The sequence below is a fragment of the Pelodiscus sinensis genome, chromosome 6 (genome assembly GCF_049634645.1).
Source record: "Pelodiscus sinensis isolate JC-2024 chromosome 6, ASM4963464v1, whole genome shotgun sequence".
Taxonomy (NCBI): Eukaryota; Metazoa; Chordata; order Testudines; family Trionychidae; genus Pelodiscus; species Pelodiscus sinensis.
Window position 1 is genome coordinate 42,571,683 of NC_134716.1, and position 20,238 is coordinate 42,591,920.

Sequence of the window (20,238 nt, forward strand, 5' to 3'; positions counted from 1 at the left end):
CTTGGTTTTCAGCCCACATGCATAAGAGTTTTCTAGAGCAAAGAGGAAGCCAAATGAGATACTGGTTTACTTATGCATCACTTCCATACCTCAGCTTGCCCAGATGTAAAAGGAGGAGAGTTACTCAAAGCGGTGTTTAAAAACGAGTAGTCTTGTGGTACCTTAGACACTCCCAAAAATATGTACAGCCTCTCTCCGAGTTATGAACAAGTTACGGACCAAACACTTGGCCATAACTCGATCCGTTCGTAACTCGGACCCCATTGTTACACGTGACCATACTGTTCGTAAGCACGGGTCGCATTCATAACTCAGGGACCGCCTTTACGACCGCTCCATGGGAACTTTGGTCATAAGTGCGAATGGTCGTAACTCAACCGTTCGCAACTTGGGGAGTGGCTGTATAGTATCATGAGCTTTTGTGGACAAAACCTACTTCTTCAGATGAGCTGGAGTGGAAATAACAGGAACCCAGAATTTATAACTGAAAAGGAAGGGGAAGGGAAAGGCACCTATCAATTGTAGGATGGGTGCTAATGAGGCTTACTGAGTAGGTTGGAAGTGTCCCATACTTACCTTTTGGTGTAAATGCAGGGAAGGCTGACTTTATAATGGAGCATCCAATTAATGTCTTTGTTCAAGCCCAAGGAAACGTGAAATTTGCAAATGAATGTCAGTTCCGCACTTTATGTATTTGGCTGGTGAAGAATGGCTTTGAAGAAGAATGGCTACTTTTAAATCCATTAATGAGTACCCAGGCAGTTTAAAATGTTCCCCTACAGGTTCGTGTGTTACTATTTCTGGTGCCTGACTTGTCCATTTATCCTCTGTCATAAAGACTGTTCAGTTTGGCCAGTATATGTGGCAGTGGGGCATTGCTGTCACTTGATAGCATATATCACATTAGAGAATGTGCAGTTGTGTGAGCCCCTGAAGTTGTGGCTTATGTGGTTAGGTCTTGTGATGGTGTTGGTTGGATAGATGTGTAGACAGAGTTGGCAACAAGATTTGCCAACTGGCAACCCGCCCTCCCCACCAGGTCCCAGCCAAGGACCCTGTTGGCAGTGGCAAGGTCCACTGCTCGCTCAGCAGGGAATCCTGCTACAACACACTGAGCACTCAGGGATCAGTTCCCCACCCTGGGCTACTTCCTACTGGTACCTGACAGATCTCTTCTCTGTAGTCTCACTCTGTCTCTGCGGCTTCTTGTATAGCACCTTTTGGCCTGGCTGCCGCTACTTGGTCTGGCTGTGCCTTCTTCCCCTTCGGCAGTCAGCCCTGACTGAGCTGCTCCAGAGGCTTTTATAGTCTGTCTCCAGTTGGACCATGCCCAGCGGGGCTGTAGAGCCCCTTCAGCCAGTTGAGCCAAGGCAGCTCCATTAGTTTCAGTGCAGGTTTGATACAGCCCGTCACAGGCCCTCATTACCAGATTAGCTGAGTACCTCACAATCTTTAAGGCTGTTGTATCACAGCATCCTATGAGGTAGGGAAGTGCTATGCTATTTTCACCATTATACAGATGAGTTGCAGAGGCATTTGCCCAAGATCAAGAAATCTGTGGCAGAGGAAGGAGTTGAGCCCAGGTCTCCAACTCTCAGGAACACCCTAAAACTAGTCCAACGTTATTCCTCAAATAGGAACATAATTTCTGACCAGCTTCTGTTTTGATGAGAGAAAGTAGGTTTCCCTAGATGAAAACATTGATGGGGAGATGAAACATTTAAATAATTGGGAGGGAGCTGTGGAAGAGATGTACAGAGAATAGGCATTTACATTTACTCACTTGTTATCAATTTCAATTCCTGCTTTTCCTGATATACTTGAACTTCTTTTACCCAGCAACCCTGGAAAACCAGGTATGCTGGAATAAAGCATTTGCCAAACCAAGGAAGGTGCTGCAGGGTCTGGGTGTGAGGAGGAAGAGTGTGGGGCACTTATGTGGCTCCTCACTCCTGGAGACACACATGGCTCCTTGTTCGCAGGCACCACCCCCTGCCGCCATGAAAGTAATGAGGAAAAGCCTCAGGAGGAGCACATCACTGCACTGCTGTCCATCCCTCCCCAGCTGCAGGGAAAGTGTAACAGCATCACATGGAGCCACTCCTTTTCCACCTGCCAGGGTTCACCCCTCAAGTGTTCCCTGATTAGGAATACATGGAATATGAAGTTTCATGTGTTCACTTATACCTGACTCTCTAAAAACTTTGTCTGAAGTTATCAAAGTTGTGATATTCAAACTGAATTTTGTGGGACCCTGAAAATGTCTCCTGTAAGTAGACCTTGGCTTTTCATACAAACACATTTTATTTCAACCAAGAAAATGCTCATATACAATCAACTTTATTTTATTTTAGATATAAGGAAGTGAAAGCCACAGTTTGTTAATCATGTTAGGTGCTACTTATGACCATGCAGAGTTGACATGAGATGTGATTTGGAATAAGGAGTAAAATCCAGAAGACTTACTTTGCCAATGTTTTTTGTAAACATGGCAAAGTCATTGTTAAAAAGAAAAGTCCTATCTGAAATAAAATATTTTGACAGCAAATGCAGCACAGAACAGTACACTCAATGTAGTCTTAAAGTAAAGGAAGTAAGCATTTTTTCTTAATTTCATATTAAATTACTGACATGAGACATAGGTAATTAAATGTCAAGAGCAGAATGCTGAAAACAGCTTTGCTTCTCCTGTAAAAGTTGCTGAAGCTATTTAAATTGCAAACCATACACTGCTTTTTGAAAATCTAGATCCAGTAGCTAATTGACCACTGCCAATGGTTATATATTAATAAATATAATTTTCCTGATGCGTGTCCTTGTGGTAGCTTGTTATATGTGAAATGTAATATGTGGTATATAGATATTTGTAGCATCCATTAAATTCCTGTGTATTTATATGGTGAAGGGAAAAATGATCATTGAGGGAAATACTAGCATTGCTCTAAGCCTCTGAAGGCAAAGCATTATTACTATTATATCAAGATCTTTTTGCAAAGTAGTGGAGGCTCTTGTTCTGAATTTTACCTTGACTTTTTTGGATGATTAAACCAACTAGGAGGATTACAATTTAGGGGTAATCCTGGCTGATTTTTCTAATCAATTTTCTTCTGACAGCAGTTTTGTTCTGTTACTACCTTGAGCAGAATTGAGCTATGCTGCACATGTTTTTCCTATTGCAGACAAAAGTAAGTGATTGCACTTAATAACTTGTCTTTGACAGGATGGGAAAACACCAGAAGACCTCGCTAGAACAGAGCAGCATGAACATGTAGCCAGCCTTCTTGCAAGGCTTAAAAAGGTGGGAATGCATGGCTATCTGTTTGTATGCAGCAGGGTTTTGGGGGGAGAAATGGGGAAAGAGAAGGTATTTTGACTGATGTCTGTGTTTTTTAAACATTTGGGATAGTATTTTGAACAGCAATTGAGAAAATAAAGCCTGCATCAAAAGCATTTAGTCAAAAATCAAAACACAATTTTGGAAAACCACCCAGTGAAATAAGTTGGTAAAAAATATATTATGAATTTGGCAGACGTGCAACATAGCTATATTTATATATAGTAGCCCAATGTGTGTGAGTCTGTAACGCTGAAATGCTGCATGGGGAGCGTCGAGCCCAAATGGTTGCTTGCGCCACTTGCTCCCATGTGCTGGACTAGCTGAGCGGCGTAGAAGTCAGCTGAGCACCATGGCAGGAGGCGGGGTGGTGACATTCACGGCCAGGGGGCGGGGCCTGGAGCCGCTGTCAGGCCCATGTCACCACCCCGCCCCCCTTCCCCTCCCGCCGTGGTGCTCGGTTGACTTCTGCACCGCTCAGCCTGGTCGCTGCAGAGGAGCAAGCGGCCGTTTGGGTCCTGCACTCCCCATGCAGCATGGGCTGCCCAGAGGGAACAGCCAGCATTTCAGGGAACAGCTCCGCCCAGAGGGAACAGCCAGCATTTCAGGCAACAGCGCTGCCCAGAGGGAACAGCCACCAGCAGAGATAACATCCACACAGGTGCATAACACCCTCGCTTTGCCTCTGCCATTTCCCTCTCCAGGTTTCAGAGTGTGAGCTCCAGCCTCAGTGGTACTGCCAACATTAGTAGTTTTAATGCCTAGTACGAGCCCAGATCTACAGACTCAGGCCCTGAAACTGGCTGTGGGAGGCTTTGATTTGTTTTGTTTTGTTTTTTGTATTGTAAATGTACCCACTGAGGCCTGATCTACATGTAAAATGTAAGTCAAAGTAGTTCAGGATGTGAAAAACCAGCCCACACCCCAGAATAGAGGGAGCTAAGTACTGCACATGGGTACATGCTTAGTCACTTGGGGAGGTAGTGTTCCTACAGCAATGTTTGTAGGCTGTCTACATCACAGGATTATGCCGGCAGTACTGTAGTTGTGCTCCTTATAGTCCCCATAGTGAAGATGTGGTCTATGGTTCTTGGTTTTCCCTCCACCCTTCCTCTCAAATGATTTTGTGGAAAATGATTCCACTGCAGTGATGATGTTTAATTAGAAAAAATCCCAGATTTCTGCATTTCAACCTGAACTTGTAAATCCTGATGGTTGAGCTCTTTTTTTTCTTCTGTCATATAGCTAGGCCACATTTTGCTGCTGGTTACTGGATCTTATTATCATGCAGCCAAACAGAGTTCAGTGTTTTGCATCCCTACCTTTCTTTGCTTCCTACTGCTCCCTAACTTCATAATAAAAGTAACAAGAATGAATTATCTACCTTATACCTTCCTTTACCAAAAAGAGAATGTAGGTAATGATGACGTACTTTAAAGTTGCTTCTCTCCCTAGAATGTAGCACACTACTTTTCACTGCTAATCCATGTTAACAATGTTATCAAAATTGTGTGACTTAAATAAAAACTTTCAAGCGCTGTTCATACAGTTTTATTTGAATTAAATTGTTGCAAGCTTGTATTTTCCGGTAATGCTGAAAAATAATTGTTCTAGAATAGCTGAAGCTGATGCTAGAGAAGCCTGTTGAATGTCTCTCTTTATTTCCATTTTAAGGATAGCTAATAAATTGACCCAGAATGTAAAGAGACACACTGCTAAATGCCTCCAATACACTTCATTTAAGACAATGTATTCTAAAGTATTTTCAAACTCTGATTAAACTGAAAATACAGAGTTTAGGATTCTTATTGGGATATTTTTCTACATGGTAATAGATTTAATTTCTGCATTCTGTTTGATTTAGGATACTCATAGAGGACTTTTTATCCAACAACTTAGACCTACTCAAAACCCACAGCCAAGAATAAAACTTAAATTGTTTGGACATTCAGGGTCTGGGAAAACTACTCTTGTGGAATCTCTCAAGTGTGGTCTAATAAGGAGTTTTTTTAGAAGACGAAGACCAAGACTTTCCTCCACAAACTCAACCAGATTTCCACCTTCACCCTTGTCTACCAAGCCATCAGGTATCACTTTAAGGCTTCTAGTTTTATAGCATTTCAAGTAAAAGAACAGGAGAAAGGGTCTTAGGAAACCAAAGCAGATAAATGGTTTTCATTGTTGGTGCCTGAGCAGGAAGATGAACAGTGAGTGTTACAGGGACAAGATTAGCCAGAGAAACTTTTACTGTATCAGATGAGATGGAAAGCAGAGGACCTGACCACTTGTCACAAATATTCTGGATTGAGTGATTTTTATTTATTTATTTTGTAAATGTAAAGATGTTAGGTCCATGTCCTGACCAAATTCCAATTTTTGACAAAATGTAATGGGTCATCTTTATCCAACAAGCATTTTCATTAGAATATTATATTATCTGCTTCCAGTCCTAAACTGTTTATGTGATATTCAGCAATTGCTGCTTTGTACCTCAGAAATGGTTGTATGAAAGTAATAAATGAATTCATCCCTATTTATCTCTCTTCTAACACAGGAGTGATGCAGGGAGTGGGGGAGTTGTGTTGGAGTTAAACATTTTGAAAGCATGCTTTAGAAGTGTTTTTAATCAAATAGATAAGTTTTGTCTTTAAGTTGGTTCATTATTCTTATTAAAAAACACTAATACTTAATGTTTATCACTGAATCGTTTTAAGGTAATGCCTAAATATGTTAGGAAACGGTACATAGTGACAGTTTTTCTTTGCTTCACTTTCAGTCAATTTATGCCAAGGATAGGAAGGAGAATAAAACTCTGATGAAAGAACAGGCTGAAAGGTTTCTGACATAAAGATACAATGTATGAATGGTCAGTGAATCACTAAAAGAAGTTTTCACATATTACACAGGAATTATTTAATGAGAGTAGAGTTGAAATAAGAAAGTAATGGAACAGAGAATCTCAATGTATAGGCTATTGCACAAAAAGATTAAACTATCAAGAAATACAGACATGTATCTACTGGACCTAGCACAGGAAGGAGGGGGGTTGTCGTTTTTAAAAAAGTTAGAAACCAGGAGGGATAAGGTTTCAAGATGAGACACAGCCATATAAACCAGAGACGTGTGTGTGTGTGTGTGTGTGTTTTGCGCAAATCACCACATACTGCATATCTCCACTACTTCATACAAAAATTCAGTCCCATGTAACCATATGAAGCAAGGAAAAATCTTCATTTCTTTATTTTTAAACTACCCCATTCTGGAAGAACTTGAATTGTTGTACATATGGTACTATGTACACAATATTGCTTTAAGTGAAAATGTATGAATAGCCTAACTGGGTCCAACCAGTGGAGAGTGCTTAAGAGGAATAGAAAAGGTCCATTATCAAGTCCATTTCCAGCTTCTTGCAGTCAAGACTTCGAGGGACACAGTGTGATCAAGTTGCATTGCTGAACATCTTGGCCAGTCTCCATTGATGGTCCTATCCTACATGAACTTATCGAATTCTTTTTCAAACCCAGTTCTACTTAGGGCCTTCACAGCTCCCCTGACAACTAGAGGTTGACTGTATTGTATGAAGAAGCACTGCTTTATGCTTGTTTCAAACCAGCATATTAATTTCATTGGTTGACCCCTATTTCTTGTTATGTGAAGGTATGAGTAACACTTTCCCCTGTACCATTTGTGATTTTTATAGATTTCTATCCTCTTCCCGCGCCCTATCACCCAAATCATCTCTTATAAGCTAAACTGTCCCTGTCTCTTTAATCTCTCCTAGAAACTTCCATATCCCAATCTTTTTTTATTGCCTTTCTCTGTACTTTTTCCTATTCTAATCTATCTCTGAAATGGAGTAAACAGAATTACCTGCTGTATTTAAAGTGTGGGTTAATATAATGGCATTATGATATTTTGGGCTGCTTATCTGTCTTTCCTAATGGTTCCTAACAAATTGTTACCAATGTTTTTTTGACGTCCAGTGAAAACTCTGCAGATGTTTTCAGAGAACAATACACAATGACGCCAACATCTTTCATGCGTTATAACAGCTAACCTAGATCCTATCATTTTGTATGTATAGTTGGGATGGTTTTCCAAGGTGCATTACTTTGCACTTATCAGCACTGAATTTCATTTACCATTTTGATGCCCAGTCACTCAGTTTTGTGAGAACCCTTTGTAACTCTTCACAATCAGCTTTTAAACTTAACTGTCTTGTAATTTTATATAATTTACAAACGTTGCCACTTCACTGTTCGCCCTTTTTTCAGATCATTTATGAATATGGTGAAAACCACTGGTTTTCTCCCCCCCTCTCCCCCCCCGTACAAATCTTAAGAGGACTCCATTATTTCTCTCTACACTGGGAAAACTGATCATTTATTCCCACTCATAGTTTACTGTCTTTTAAGCAGTTACTTATCCTTCCCCCTTCCACCATGACTGCCTACTTTTCTTAAGAGCCTTGGTGCGGACCTTGTCAAACACATAGAAAGTTCAGATACACCATAACAAAGGGTCACCATTGTCCACGTGCTTGTTGATCTTCTCAGTTCTAGTATATTTCCCTTTACAAAAGCTGTGCTGATGCATCCCAAAAACGTCATGTTCATCCACGTGTCTGATAAGTCTGTTCTTTACTATGGTTTCAACCATTTTGCCTGGTACTGAAATTAGGCTTACTGGTATGTAATTGCCAGGATTGCCTCTGGAGCCTTTTTCTAAAAAAAAAATAAGGTATTACGTTAGTTACCCTTTAGTAATGTAATATGGCAATGAGGCTGATTTTAAGTGATGGGTTCCATATCACATTATAGTTCTACAATTTCATAGTTAAATTCCTTCAGAACTCTTGAGTGAATATATCACATATTAACCCTACAGACAAGATCCAGCCTAGAAGCTGGAATTTGCCCACTTCTGGCTTATAGTATGGTGTTTTAAGTAGTTTCCATGCAGTTTGCAAGTATTTCACTCTTGTGACTGTTCCTTTTAATTTCCATGTAATTAGCTTCCTCGTTTTTGTATAGTTTCACTTTTTGAAGTTGAATGGTCTTGTAGCAGGTTTCTTGGGTATTTCCCTTGTATAAGAATGTTACATGCAGTTTCCCGTGCGCACTGGCTCCTTGCCTGCCTCCCTGTGTGTAATTGTTGAAATTTTCAGTGGTTACACAATTACTTAAACACTTATTAACACCCCTAGTTGCTATAAAAGGTGCTCATCTGATGCCTCATACTGCATCTGCATATGTGTCACACTTTCTCACAGTCTGTATCAGGCATCAAATGAGCAGCACTAAATGTAATTAATGCAAAAAGTGACCATAATGTAATTAATTCAACAATGTATATTAGTTAACGATTGTAATAGCAATACATAATCTTGTATGCAAAAAGAAACAAGCTTATGATTACTGTAAAAACCATAAATATTAACTTCCTGTCTTGTTCACAAAACTATAAAACCGTAATGTATGCTAGCATTGTTTCATTTTAATCTATGCTTAGTCTTTTAAGTACTTGTAGCATTCTGGGTTTTGGTATTTTAGTTGAAAAATATTAAATACACATTGTTACTGTTACTATTTTAGGTAGGGAAAAATACCTAATGAAGAAATGACTGCTTAATGTAGTGTAATGCTATAATATGCACCTGATTTGTTTATTAGGTCATTAAAAGCTTGTATTTCTGAAGCTTGTATTGCCTGCATGGTCAAATCAAACTTCACATAAAGTAGCAAATGTAGAGTGATATTTCTGAGTTTTGTGTGTCAACTTGTTTCCGAATTAAAATCTGTATTAAGGATGTTAAAATATCAACTAATTGACTAATCAAATAGTCAGTAGATTTTGCATTGACTATTCAATTAGTTGATAGGGCACCTCCATCTTTAAAGTGTAGCAATAGCCCTAGGGGACCAGGCTCCATGTGGAGCTGCTGCTTTGAAATGCCATGGGGATCCCAACATCAGGCTCCTAGAGGCGTTTACAAGCGTCAGCACCTCGTGGAGCCTGGGATCAGCTGGGGAGTGATCCCTGCCTCCACGCAGCGCTGCCACTTTTGAAACACCACATGCAGCCTGGGGACATGCCAGCTGGCCCCAGGATCCAAGCAGCGCTGCCGCTTTGAAGTATCCCTTCCTCTTCCTCTCTCCCCTGCCCCCCACCTCTTTCTGGTAGAAGCAGCAAGGGTGGGGGAATGGATTAGTCGACTAACCTGACTATCTGATAAACATTTGCTTATCAGATAGTCAGTCCTCACATCCCTAATCTGTGTATCATAATGGTAACTTCAGGTCTTGTGGTAGGAAGAATTATTAAACTACCATCTTTCGATTTCTGAGCTGATATTTCAGAATCTAACTTGGCCCTGATTTACGGCCACTATAACTACTTAATCAGAGGAGGGAGGCAATTTTTTTTAAATCAAAATAGTTATGCCATACAGTCTCTTCTTCTGTAGGTGCAGTTATATCAGTAAAAAGTTATACAGGTAGGGTGTGTCTAAACTACACCCCTCTGCTGACAGATGGATGTAGATTAGGCACTTTGAAAGTGCAAATGAGCCTGGGATTTAAATATCCCAGGCTTAATTTGCATACTCACGTTTGGGCACTCTGTCGATCACGTGCCCTTTCTAGAGTTCTGCCTACAGTGGGGAGGTTTTTCGGCAAATCCTGTACTCCTCAAAAAATGAAGAGTACAGGATCTGCCGAAAAACCTCCCCACTGTCAGCAGAGCCACGGCTAGACTTTACTTTCACTTTCAAAAGGGTGCGTGATAGGTAGAGGGATGCAGTCTGGAGGTAGCTGTATAGTTTATAGCTGTATAGGAATACCAATCTAAAGCACCTTTATACAGTTATAAATATGTCCACATGAGGGAGCTGTAGTCCTTTAATAATGCTAAATTGTAAAGCAATATAATGAATGAACGTTCATTTTCACAAACTCTGTTCTGTCATTTCCATTTTTTGACCTCCTCCCCTCCCCCCGTGTCTTTTCGGGGCTAATAGTACTATATGGGAAGTTGTCCTTTCAGACCACCAAACCTTATCTCTAACACATCATTATTTTATCATTGAGTAATCTAGAAACAAAAGTACTTTCCCAATCTGTGAATATTCTTGAGACCAAGCTCAGTAGAAATTGTATAAGTTACTGAAAACCTGAACAATGGTCTCTCTACCTTGGTGGAAAATCTCAGCAGATTGAAACTGGAAGGTCTGTTGAATGGTGTTAGACACATTGTACGCTACCTCTATTCTCTTCCTTTCTCTTTTCCTTATTCCCATTTCCCTGTGTGCTTGCCTTCTTACACTTCCATGGCTCTCCTTTATATTCCTTTTCTCTCTTCCCCCCCCCCTCCTTTTTAAAGCCCTTTATGCCTAATTCAATCTCTCAAGAAGAGCCACTTGGCCAAGAGAGAGGGTATTCTAAAGTACTGAATCAGCTCTAGTAAGAGGTATTTTCTGGTTCTGAATCTTGAGTACAGACATTGTTCACAACTGTTGATAATCCTGGGTGCCTCTATTGATATTTTTAAATCCATTTTTATGCCCAGCACATGATAAACAGATCACTTTACAACCATGACAAGGTTATTTTTATCTTTCTTCTTGACTCAGTTTCAGTGAGCATTACAAATCTTTACCCTGGCTGTGAAAATGTTAGCGTGAGAAGTCGCAGCATGATGTTTGAGCCAGGCCTTACCAAAGGGATGCTAGAAGCATTTGTTTCACCATCTCACCATTCTCACTGCTCTGCGGATGACCAGTCTACCAAGGCTATCGACATTCAAAATGCCTACTTGAATGGTAATGAATTAATTAAATTAATGTGTTTGCCAGTGGCTTTACTAGTTTTAAATATTTAAATTTAAACTCTACTTTGAGCATTACCCTGAGCCACATCCACTAGTTCAGTGGGTATACCTTTTTAAAAAAAAAAAAAAAAAAAAAGCAGAGATTAGGCCTACATATAGCTCTGTGAAATTCAATACATTATAAAGGCACTACTAATATTGACTGGTTTGTGTATTATTTATTTATTTATAGGTACTTTTTTAACCACTCCACACACAACGTTTTGGACCAAGAGTGAACCGTTATTACTTGCCTGTTGTCCTAGGTGTGCATGATGCTTTGAGTGCATAGTCATTATAACTGGTCCTTGCCACAAACAACTTTCACATGAAACTGTTTTATCAACTTGTCCCATTGTAAATTACCTGATTTTTTTTTCCCCTCAAGTTAAACTCAAATCGGGGTAATGTTTTACCTACCAAATCAGTTGTTCCAGGATCAAATGGGGTTTACACTTTTAATCTTAGGTGGAAGAATATTTTTATAAATGCAACATGCTGTAAAACATGTACTCTATGTGATGAGCAGCTTGGCATGGAATCAGCACTTGTCCAAAGTTATTCTCTTTCAGCACAATCATGTAATGGATTTAGGTTAAAAATGTGTTATAGCTACACTGCAGATTGTGAGTAGGAACTATTCCATTGTAAAGAATAGAATTCCATTACATTCTGTTTGTAGCATAATTGATGCTTCCAGTTTTTTTCTAGAGTACTAGTAACATTACTACATTGGTACACGTGCATATGCTTTGTCAGGTTCAGAGAACTAACTGTAAAAAGCTAACACATCTTACATCTGCAGCAAAAATAGATATCAGAAAACTAATCCATTTCCCCACCCTTGCTGTTCTTATGTAGTAATTAGAAGTAAAATGTGATTGTTAAAGCCTACTCTGATTTGCCAGCAGCTTCAAAGCAAAATGGACAGATTTATGAATAATCTTCTATCTTACGTTTTTGACACTGCATGGGTCTGTGACTTCTAGACACTTACATGTGGCTTCCAGATGTCAGCCCTGGAAAAACATTGCCTCCAATATTAAAGGAAGAGAGCTCTTAATAGAAGTTTGACCTGATTACCAATCTGTTCCCTTTTACAGGAATTGGTGATTTCAGCGTGTGGGAATTCTCTGGGAATCCTGTATATTTCTGCTGTTACGATTATTTTGCTGCGAATGATCCCACCACAATTCACATTGTGCTCTTTAGTCTTGAAGAACCTTATGAAATCCAATTAAACCAAGTGACCTTTTGGCTTAATTTCCTGAAATCGCTGGTCCCAATTGAGGAACCCATAGGTATGCAAAACTGTGTGTCTATATACCTTCTGTGCAAGGGGGATAAAAACCTTTGTTTCCCTGTAACTTTGAGTCCTGTCCCTTGTTCATTTTCCTGCATTCCACTGATATCAACTTTAAAAAAGAGTTCTGTATAGAGGTGAACTTCTCCCTCATAGCAGAGGGTTTAAACAGGGTCACATGCACTTAACCTTACTAAAATTGTTTAGGTTTATGCTTAAATAGTGTAGAGAGCCTTGTGTGGTTCTGAAATTGTTCCCTAAGTCCTTAAACTGAAGTTTCATGCCAGAGAATTACTTTGACGTTCTTGTGTACTGTTTGTTTACATACAGGATACAAATGCACTGGGTCTTTAAACTAAGTGTGGAAACATTGCTTAAATTCTGTTTAAATCCAACCCCAGCTAAACTGATTTCCAGCACTAGCTGGGTTGGCCAGTGTGGATGGGTTAAAATTGTCAGATTGGGTTTTAAAATTATGGTGAACTTCTGCATGTTCTGCTCAAACCTGTTGAGCTGGACTTATAGTTAGACTTTAAATTACTTTGACTCCTTTTAAGCATTGGTGTGTACAGAGCCTAATATCTGTGTTAAACTTTGCTTAACATTTGCTAAGGCTTTGTTCTGTTTTCAAATGAGATCTCTTGTTTAATACTTGAGTTGCTTATGTGGTTTGGAATTGCTTGTAAATCAAACCAATCGACTTAATTGTATTTTTTTTAAGATTAAGGACATCTTACTCTTAAGGACATCTGTGGTTTATACCAATTTATTTAGCTTTTATTGAAGTTGAGCATTCATCCACATATACTCTGACAGTTTGATGGAAGAACCAAGCCCAAGATTCTGTCTTGGCTTCATCAACTAAAACTCTGTTGGAGCCAATAGATCTGATTAGACATGTATGGAAAAAGAAAGCCTATTAAGTGATAAAAATCACCTGGTAGACATATCAAAATATTTATTTATAGCTGAAAATTCCCTACTGATACTTTGGCTAATATTAAATGCATTATCTCAGAGCCCAAGTGATATTTTATCTACCTAATTTATGAACTTAGTACAGGCCTATGTTGGTTTGCCTTCCTCCAGTTCGGAGAGTTCAGTTCAGACTTTCACTTTCATTTGGAGCTTTAAAAAAAGGAGCATTTAGATCCAACTGGTATCCAAATAGTTGTGTAATGAAGACTCGGGAGTTTGCCAAAAATTAATACTTAAGCTTAAGTTAATATAATATTTCAGCAGTTCCTAGAATCCAAATGTGATACAGCCAAATATAGAACTAAACTTGGTCAATTCTTCCTGCAAAATGATTAATCATATTTGGTTATGTCAGTTTAACTTTATAGTACAGTAACTAACGAAGTTGTTCAACTTGATGACCTTGCTGCTAATAGTTTATAGGAAATCCTTCAACTAGCTAACAAAATGTCACCCTATATTAACAGAAGTCTTAAAGCTTTGGAATAGTTTCCTAGCCAATTCCACTAGGTCCTTTATTTATAAAAATAAAAAAAAAAAAAAAAGGTCAGAAAAGAATACTGCTTGCATTATAGGTCACAACACTAATTTTTTTATCACCACACTTATAAAAGGGTATTTTTGTGTGGTGTAAGCATAATGGATCACTCTGGCAAAATTGTTGAAGTCTCCAGAGTTTGAAGAGTGAATAAAGTTAATTGATGATTTGCCAGGGTGAGGATGAAATGAAGATCACAGGACTTGACCTGTATTTTGTAAAATTTGACCAACTCGACTCTCTTTTTCTGGATAATCTGCTAGAGCACATGCTGTATAAATGTATGTTCCATATGATCACCTCATTCTTGTGCCATTTGTATCTTTCTTTTTCTCATTCTTTTTCATGGTATCTTCCAGGCTTTCCTACTTACCTCTCACCTAAGTGAGAGTTCATTGTTTGTGTAAGTACTGTACAATTGCATTCATACCACAGTATGAATGAAGTAGATAATTTGTGTTCTCCCTACAGTCATCTAACTTGCATCCTGTAGTATTAAAGATCATCCAAAGAATTACCAAGAATCTTTGCAAGTAGTTGATCTGTTACTGATTTAAAATGTCGTTCCCAAAATAGTTTAATAGTTTGTAGCTGAATTGTTAGTAGTGTCGGTGATATTTATGGTGTTTTAAAAATAGTCGTATAGTGTTACTATCTGTAACATTATTTGAAAGAGCAAGCCATCCATATATATATGGACTATAAATAAAAATCACATCAAACAAACAGCCCTTAAGATTTAGGGGGGGGGGTTAAGTTGGCAAGTGAATTCATAAAGTTTGTCAAAAATATAAGATTCGCCTCTGCCTTAGGGTACAGTCAGAGCACTTTTCCTGAAATTATTGTACTCTGAATGTGTGTTTTTTCTCTCGTGAAGCTTTTGGTGGAAGATTGAAAAATCCATTACATGTTGTCCTGGTGGCCACCCATGCAGATATTGTGAATCTTCCTCGCCCTGTTGGAGGAGAATTTGGATATGACAAAGACATGTCATTGCTGAAAGAAATCAGAAACAGGTGAGAAGAGGAGCCATGTGTTATTTAAAAAATTTAAATGCAGTACAGTAATTCCTTATTTAACACGTGCCCGCTTAACATGTTTTCACGATAGCACGATTTTTTTTTAAGGGAATGTTTTTTGAATTACATGACCGTCCCCGGAATAACGTGATTTTCCCAGGCGGCCTGTTGCCAGTGGCTGCGCAGGGCTTCCCCCGCCTCCCTGCAAAGCGGCAGAGGGTTCGCCACTCGCTGCGCCATTCCCTGCTGACTCCCCCTCGCCAGAGGCCTTGCCCCCTCTCCTCCGCCCCCGCTTGCAGGCCGAAGGCTGGGTTTCCCCAGCTGGCCTGTCACCGGCGGCTGCACGGGGCTTCCCTCAACTCAATCTCCCTTCCCTCTCTTTCCTTCTCTTCCCCAGAACCAAGCACCTCCCTTCCCTGCTGTAACCCAGTCCCCTTTCTCCCCCAACCTTGTATCCCGATCCCAACAGACACCACCACTTGAAATGCAACCCCCACCTTTTCCATTATTTTAAGTGGGAAAATTGACCGAGCATAACACGTTTTCACTTAACACAATCATTTTCTGAAACATATCTATAGTGTTAAATGAGGAATTACTGTATTAAAACGTGGAAATGCCAAAGCTGGTTGTTGATTTGAGGGGTTCACAGTCATTTAGAAAATGTTCATTCATCTGTATAGGAGCAAAGAAAATCCAGTACTTTGCTTTGGTTGCTGATTTTTATGGTGAAAATGGTCTTGCAATATAGTTTTGTGGAAAAAATGGAAAATACTTGATGGTTATAAAATGAGTAGGTTGCCTAACACCTGTAAGTTTAAGTCTTGAGGCAACATCTGAGAAAAATGGGTGACTTGTTTTATAAATGTTGCAATGTTAAGACACAGTGGAGTTTTATCCTTTAATTTAAGATACGTAGTATACAAAAATAAATCACACAGGTGTATTTATACATTTTTTTCTGAAGAGCTGCATGGCAATATGGACAAAAAAGAGAATGAACCCACAAGTGTTTCTACATGTTGGAAAGTCTGACCTAAACCAAACTGAATTGCAGAGAGAATAGCACTGGCTTTCAGGGTTAGGTATTTTCACAAACAAGCCTCCTAAACTATACACAATTCATAGGAATAGCATGGTAAGGGGAACCATTCAGGCCTTCTAAGTAGGGTCTGTTAAGAGAAGGGTGTAACGAGATTTAGTCTTAAGCTGAATCCCCCAGATGTCTAGTGTATATTTTATTAGGGCAATATCCTTATCTACTGAAATTGAACAACAGATATCTGTGTATAATCCTTGGCATTTGTCAGCAAATGACATTTCATTGCTAAACTTGTAAAAACAAATATAATTGTGGCTGGCCAGTCTAAAAAATGAGTGTTAAAAAAGCCATTTCACATGAGCCCAGCTCATGTGGTTCTTATTATAAACAAATCATTGATATCACTTTTCTAGCAGTACATTTGCTTGCTGTAACCCATGTAACTAATATGTCTACTTACTATCCCTTGATTCTTCTGTAATACCCTTCATATAACATATATGGAGCACTTTGTTGCTGCTTACATGAGAGTAACTTTTAATCTTAACAACTCTTTTTATCTTAATTAAATATTAGTTTACAGTTGTATGTTTTACATATCATATTGTGCATGTTAATGAGTATTTAACTTTTTACTGTTCATGTTCATTCCATTTTTCATGATTCCTTTAAAGCTAAAGGAAAAAAAATTGTGATTTTTAAAACAAATTTACATTTTGGTAAATTCAAATACATTTTGGTTTGGGACTAGAAATAAATACTGCATGTGTTTCTCTTAGGTTTGGAAATGATCTTCAGATTTTGGACAAATTATTTGTTTTGGATGCCGGAGCATCTGGCTCTAAAGATATGAAGCTTCTTCGGAATCACCTGCAAGAATTAAGAAGCCAGATAATTTCTGTGAGTAGTGCTGAAGGCTGGGCCAATTTCTGTGAAATTCTGGTTTGAAGGGAATTTGCATGGGGAAGTCATTACAGGCTTCTTGCTGCTCAGACATAACAGGTGGGCCGCATGGAGTTCACGGGGAATAGGTGCAGTTTTTCTTCTTTGAACACCCTGGTAGCTAGAGGCACTTAAAGTGGGCAATGAGGTTCCACACACTGAGGTTTGAAGGGAATAGAAAAAAAGGTTTTTTTCCTGCTCTTCAGAGGTGCCCTGTTAGGTCAAACTAGGCTGAAATTTGAATTTTGTAAAAATCAGTTTTTATAAAACTGAAGACTAATACAAATATCTGACTTTTAAAAAAAAAAAATCCTAATAGAAAAGGTTGTTTGTTTTTTCTAAAGTGCTTCTGTTGTGTTGCAACCAGGATACTGCAGTGTCATATCAATGCATGTGGATCAGGCAATCTAACTGTCTAGAAACTACTAATTTGATTCTTATTGTCTAGTGTGAGAAAATGCAAAAAAGTCAGCAAGAAATATAAAGAGCAAATATAAATATCTTTAGTTTTGATGACCACAGGTAGAATTTTAAGTTAAAAGAATATTTTGTGTTTGAAATATTTTAATTTGACAGCACCATCATTGAAACTGGAGATGTTAAAATGTGTGTATTTGTCTAAATGTGTAACTGAAATGTGTAACAGTTTAATTTTCCAACAGTTACATGTTTACATGTGGGGGTAGTGGTTGGCAGGCAGCTGCATGGGAGCCAGCTTAAAAGCCAGCATTCCATGCGCACTGGCCCCCTTCTTCCACCTGTCCACCTACTTCCTCACTGCCTCTTATACAGAAGCAGGGGGCTGTGTGAAACTGAGGGGGCTTACCATTGAGCACGGACTTATTGGTTAAGGGTGTACTTGAGTACACATTAACATCCCTAATGGAAATATCTTTTTCTAGCTTAAGTGAGCTTAAAGAAGATACTTCACTATTCAGTGAAGATTGGGTTCACAGAGGCTTATGATGATCATTAAAGTTTTTTTATTCCTCTGTTACTGTCTTTTTAATGGTTATTTCTTTATTAATCACAGGTTTCTGATGTGCATCGTTGTCTTTATATTATCTCATCCTAACAGCTCAGGGCCAGGTTGTCTTATTTAATTTTTGTAAGGCTTACAGTTCAATTACAAAACCATTTTACAGCCTCTTATCTCTGCAATAAGTTTGTTTTTGTCTGCACAGAAGATTTTGCTAAAGAATTCCCATTGTTGTTAACACCTATTCAGTTGAATTAGTGTTTGCTCTAGTGGGAGCTCTAGTGTTAGCAATTCTCAGTAGGCTGGACCTATTTTACCGAAGCATCAATTAAAGTTGCATACAACAGGTTTAACAGACATGGTGTCAAAAAAAAGTCCAGTTACCAGTGGTATTAGTCCCAGTTCAGCTTAAACAAAATAATCATAAATATCCCAGTGTAGGTATGAATTCTCAGTTCCTGCTGACACTGTGGTCTGTGGGAGCCAAGGGACTCTGATCCATCAATTCCAAGCAATGAATCGTAAAGTAGAAAGCTGTACATTTTCTGCGATGATTGATTGTTGATTTGTAATGACTTTAATATGTTAATCCAGTGGTTCCTAACCTTTTTTTTTATACTGCAGACCGGCAAATTCATTCACAAACTTTTGGCAAACTGGTAACATTTTATTTGCATAATTGCATATTCATTATGCAAATACTGAATATGCAAATAAAATGTTACCAGTCTGCCTAAAGCCTCGGCCCCCAGAGCCACTGAAGCTGGCTGTTCATGGTGGCGCTGGGGTTGGGGTACACCCTGGCCTCCTGAGCCCCCAAGTGTCATCTCTAACCCCTAGAGACTCCCCACCCCTCTACTATCCCCCAGCGCCAGCCACTAACCCAAAAGTCCCCTGCACTCAACTTCCCAGTGCCAGCCTCCCAACTTCAGAGTCCTCCAGTGCCAGCCCCCATCGCAAATGCCTCAGTGCCCATCTCCCCGCTCCTTAGAGCCCCCCAGTGCCAGCCTCCTGTTTCCAGAGCCCCCCAGTGCCAGCCCTGCCCCTATAGCCTCCTTACTACTAGCCCTGCCCCAGAGCCCCCCATGTGAGCTCCCCACCCCAATGCTCCAGTGCCCTCCAGTGTGAGCCTCCACCCATTAGAGCTCCTCAGTACTAGCCCTGCCCCAAAGCTCCCCAGTATTACCTTTGCCCCTAATGCTAGCCCCTGCACATCTTAGAGCCTCCCCCCCACCCACCCAAAGCCCAAACACAAACCCTGCCCCTGGAGCCATCAGTGCCTGTCCCACTTCCCTCACCTAGCCCTGTGCTGCCTCCCAGTCCCCAGCTGAGCGCTGCTGCCTGGGTTATGGCTGCTCTAAGGCTACCATGCTGGGCTCTGTACGGCCCTCCCATCGCACAACAAACTGCTCTTCTGTGTCCGGTAAGAGACCCCGCCCCTGCCCGGTGCTGGTTATCTGAATGGCAGGATAGAACATCCCATCCCGCTGCGACTGTTGTGAGGCGCTGGGCAGTGTATCCCAGGCCCTGCCCCCAGAGCTGCCACAGCCCAGCAGCCAGCGGACTGTAGACCAGCTGTTGGGAACCACTGTGTTAATCTGGCCAATGGCACAAATTTCAATAAGGGACCAATAGTTCCCTATGAAAACAATGTGTCCTGAATGAAGACCCTCCCCCCCCCAAAGAGGTGTCCTAGGAGAGAGAGCATAATCTTCCATAAACCTTCTCCCATATTTAAAAAATTGTTAGTAAATCTAAGCCTTTTTTGGTGGGGGCGGGGGGTTAAATAGAATAAAATAGTTGTGACTTGCAGTTTAAAGCTGTGATTTCAGTTCATAATTCAGCCAGCTTTATGACTTCAGTGACTCCTAAAATAACAAAACAGTATTATGGACACTTCCAGTATTTTTATTATGCAAGTAGACTGTGTGTTACTTAACCACTGGCAGTGTAATTTCAGAAATATGTTAATCAGATGTAGACAATTTTCCTAGAGTCGTATTCTGAAAAAGATATTCCCAGATTCTAGTTGGGAAAGGGGATAGTAGCTTAAGGGATCTTGTACTGTGTGGTTAAACTGACAAATTCTACAGCAGCGCTCCATTAGGCTTGATTTGCACTTAAAATTTAGATCAACATAACCACAGATATGAAAAATTCTGAGCGTTCTAGCAGCGCCAGCCTACAGTTTTGCCAGCACTTGGGGTAGACGCAGCTAAGCTGACAGAAGAATGCTG

At 39.8% G+C, this 20,238-nt stretch overlaps 1 protein-coding gene across 6 annotated transcripts in view; it reads left to right on the plus strand.

Annotated features, from left to right (window-relative positions):
• Window positions 1-20,238, plus strand: part of DAPK1 (death associated protein kinase 1) — a 131,497-nt gene that overhangs the window by 106,159 nt on the left and 5,100 nt on the right. For all 6 annotated transcript variants that reach the window (XM_075931798.1, XM_075931800.1, XM_075931799.1 and 3 more), the window contains 6 exons: window positions 3,221-3,298; window positions 5,199-5,421; window positions 10,965-11,153; window positions 12,304-12,501; window positions 14,897-15,035; window positions 16,860-16,980. In XM_075931798.1, coding sequence (XP_075787913.1) covers window positions 3,221-3,298; window positions 5,199-5,421; window positions 10,965-11,153; window positions 12,304-12,501; window positions 14,897-15,035; window positions 16,860-16,980 — 948 coding nt within the window. The remainder of the gene's footprint in view (window positions 1-3,220; window positions 3,299-5,198; window positions 5,422-10,964; window positions 11,154-12,303; window positions 12,502-14,896; window positions 15,036-16,859; window positions 16,981-20,238) is intronic.